Raw genomic sequence first — 1845 nt, 5'->3', positions numbered from 1 at the left:
ACCCTATGGACCCATCTTCCTCCATGCACCCTATGGATCTATCTCCTGCCATGCACCCACCTCCTCTGGGCACCCTATGGATCCATCTCCCCCTGTGCACCCACCTCCTCTGGGCACCCTATGGACCCATCTTCCTCCATGCACCCTATGGATCTATCTCCTGCCATGCACCCACCTCCTCTGGGCACCCTATGGCCCCATCTCCCCCCATGCACCCTATGGCCCCATCTCCCCCCATGCACCCTATGGATACATCTCCCCCCATGCACCCACCTCCTCTGGGCACCCTATGGCCCCATCTCCCCCGTGCACCCTACGGACCCATGCTCCCCCGTGCACCCGCCTGCCCCATGCCCCCATGTCCCGCTGTGCACACTGTCCCCCCCTTGCTCCCCCCGTGCCGTCCGTCTGTCCCCGAGGCGGCCGGGGTCACCTCTTGGGGTAGAGGCTCTTCTTGTCCTTGAAGAGCTCGCTGGCGCACAGCTTGGCCTGCAGCAGCGCCCGCCGCTGCGGCGTCAGCTGCTCCCGGTACTTCTTGCACTGCGGGCACAGGGGGGACGCGGTGCCACCGACGCTGCCGGGTCCCCAGGGCCCCTGCCCGCCCGGCACCCACCTTCCAGCGGTAGAAGATGTCCCGCAGCTGCTCGTTGGCGCTGCCCAGGAAGCCGTAGGGCGCCGGGGGCCACGTCCTGTCTGCGACCGCCAGCGGAGGGAGGTTGTTTCGCAGCCCCAGCAGGAACCGCTGCACCTGGGGAGCGCGGGGGCGTCACCGGGCACCGCAGGGGCATCGGGCACCACGGGGACATTGCACACCGTGGGGGCACCAGGCATCGCCGGGATGTCGGGCACCACAGGGGCATTGAGCACCGTGGGGCCTCAGGCACTGCGAGGACATCACCGAGGGGACACTGGGCACCGAGGGGACACCGGGCACCACGGGGGCATCAGGTACTGTGGGGACATCGGGCACCCTGGGGGCACCGGGCCCCATGGAGACACTGGGCACCATGGGGACACTGGGCACCATGGGGGCATCGAGCACCGTGGGGGCATCAGGCACTGCGAGGACATCAGGCACCGTGGGGACACTGGGCACCGTGGGGACACCGGGCGTTATGGGGGCACCGGGTACCGTGAGGACATCAGGCACCGTGGAGGTATTGGGCACCACGGGGGCATCGGGCACTGCGAGGACATCAGCACTGAGGGGACACCGGGCACCATGGGGACATTGGGCACTGCGGCAGCACCAGGTACCACGGGGGTATCAGGCACCATGGGGACACGGGGCACCCCGGGGACACGGGGCACGGCGGTGGCACTGGGCATGGCGGGCGCCACGGGCAGCGCCGCACAGCCCGGCCCCATGCCCGGCACTCACCAGCCGCCGGTAGATGAAGTTGGCCAGGCGGGCGCTGGCCCCGGAGCGGAAATACTTCTTGTAGGTCCTGCGCACCTGCAGCGGGGGACATGGGGACACGGGGACATGGGGATGAGGGACAGGGGGACATGGGGACACGGGGACCCCGGCCCGACAGCGTGCGCAGGGCGAGACAGAGCGGAGGGGCAGCAGGACAGGGCGCGGGCAGCCCCGGGACCTGGTGGCCGCACCAGTAGGCATTAATGGTGACACCAACACTCATGGGGGGACACCCACACATGGGGGGACACCAACGCTCATGGGGACAGCAGCACTCATGGGGACACCAATTCTCATAGCGGGAATGGAGCAGGGCGGAGGAGACGAGGAAGGAAGGAGGGAAGGAGGGAAGGAGGGAAGGAGGGAAGGAAGGAAGGAAGGAAGGAAGGAAGGAAGGAAGGAAGGAAGGAAGGAAGGAAGGAAGG

The 1845-nt window shown here is 67.9% G+C and overlaps 1 protein-coding gene across 1 annotated transcript in view; it reads right to left on the bottom strand.

Moving 5' to 3' along the window:
• The window catches only part of MYO1A (myosin IA), a 9269-nt gene that overhangs the window by 1591 nt on the left and 5833 nt on the right, over window positions 1–1845 (bottom strand). The window contains exons 20-22 of the mRNA XM_026049902.1: window positions 1382–1456; window positions 614–748; window positions 434–540 (exon numbers count right to left, since the gene is read on the bottom strand). Of these exons, the coding sequence (XP_025905687.1) occupies window positions 434–540; window positions 614–748; window positions 1382–1456 (317 nt within the window). The remainder of the gene's footprint in view (window positions 1–433; window positions 541–613; window positions 749–1381; window positions 1457–1845) is intronic.

The sequence above is a fragment of the Nothoprocta perdicaria genome, unplaced genomic scaffold, assembly GCF_003342845.1.
Source record: "Nothoprocta perdicaria isolate Ctin4 unplaced genomic scaffold, notPer1 scaffold_627, whole genome shotgun sequence".
NCBI lineage: Eukaryota > Metazoa > Chordata > Aves > Tinamiformes > Tinamidae > Nothoprocta > Nothoprocta perdicaria.
This window is presented reverse-complemented; position numbering and strand designations above follow the sequence as displayed.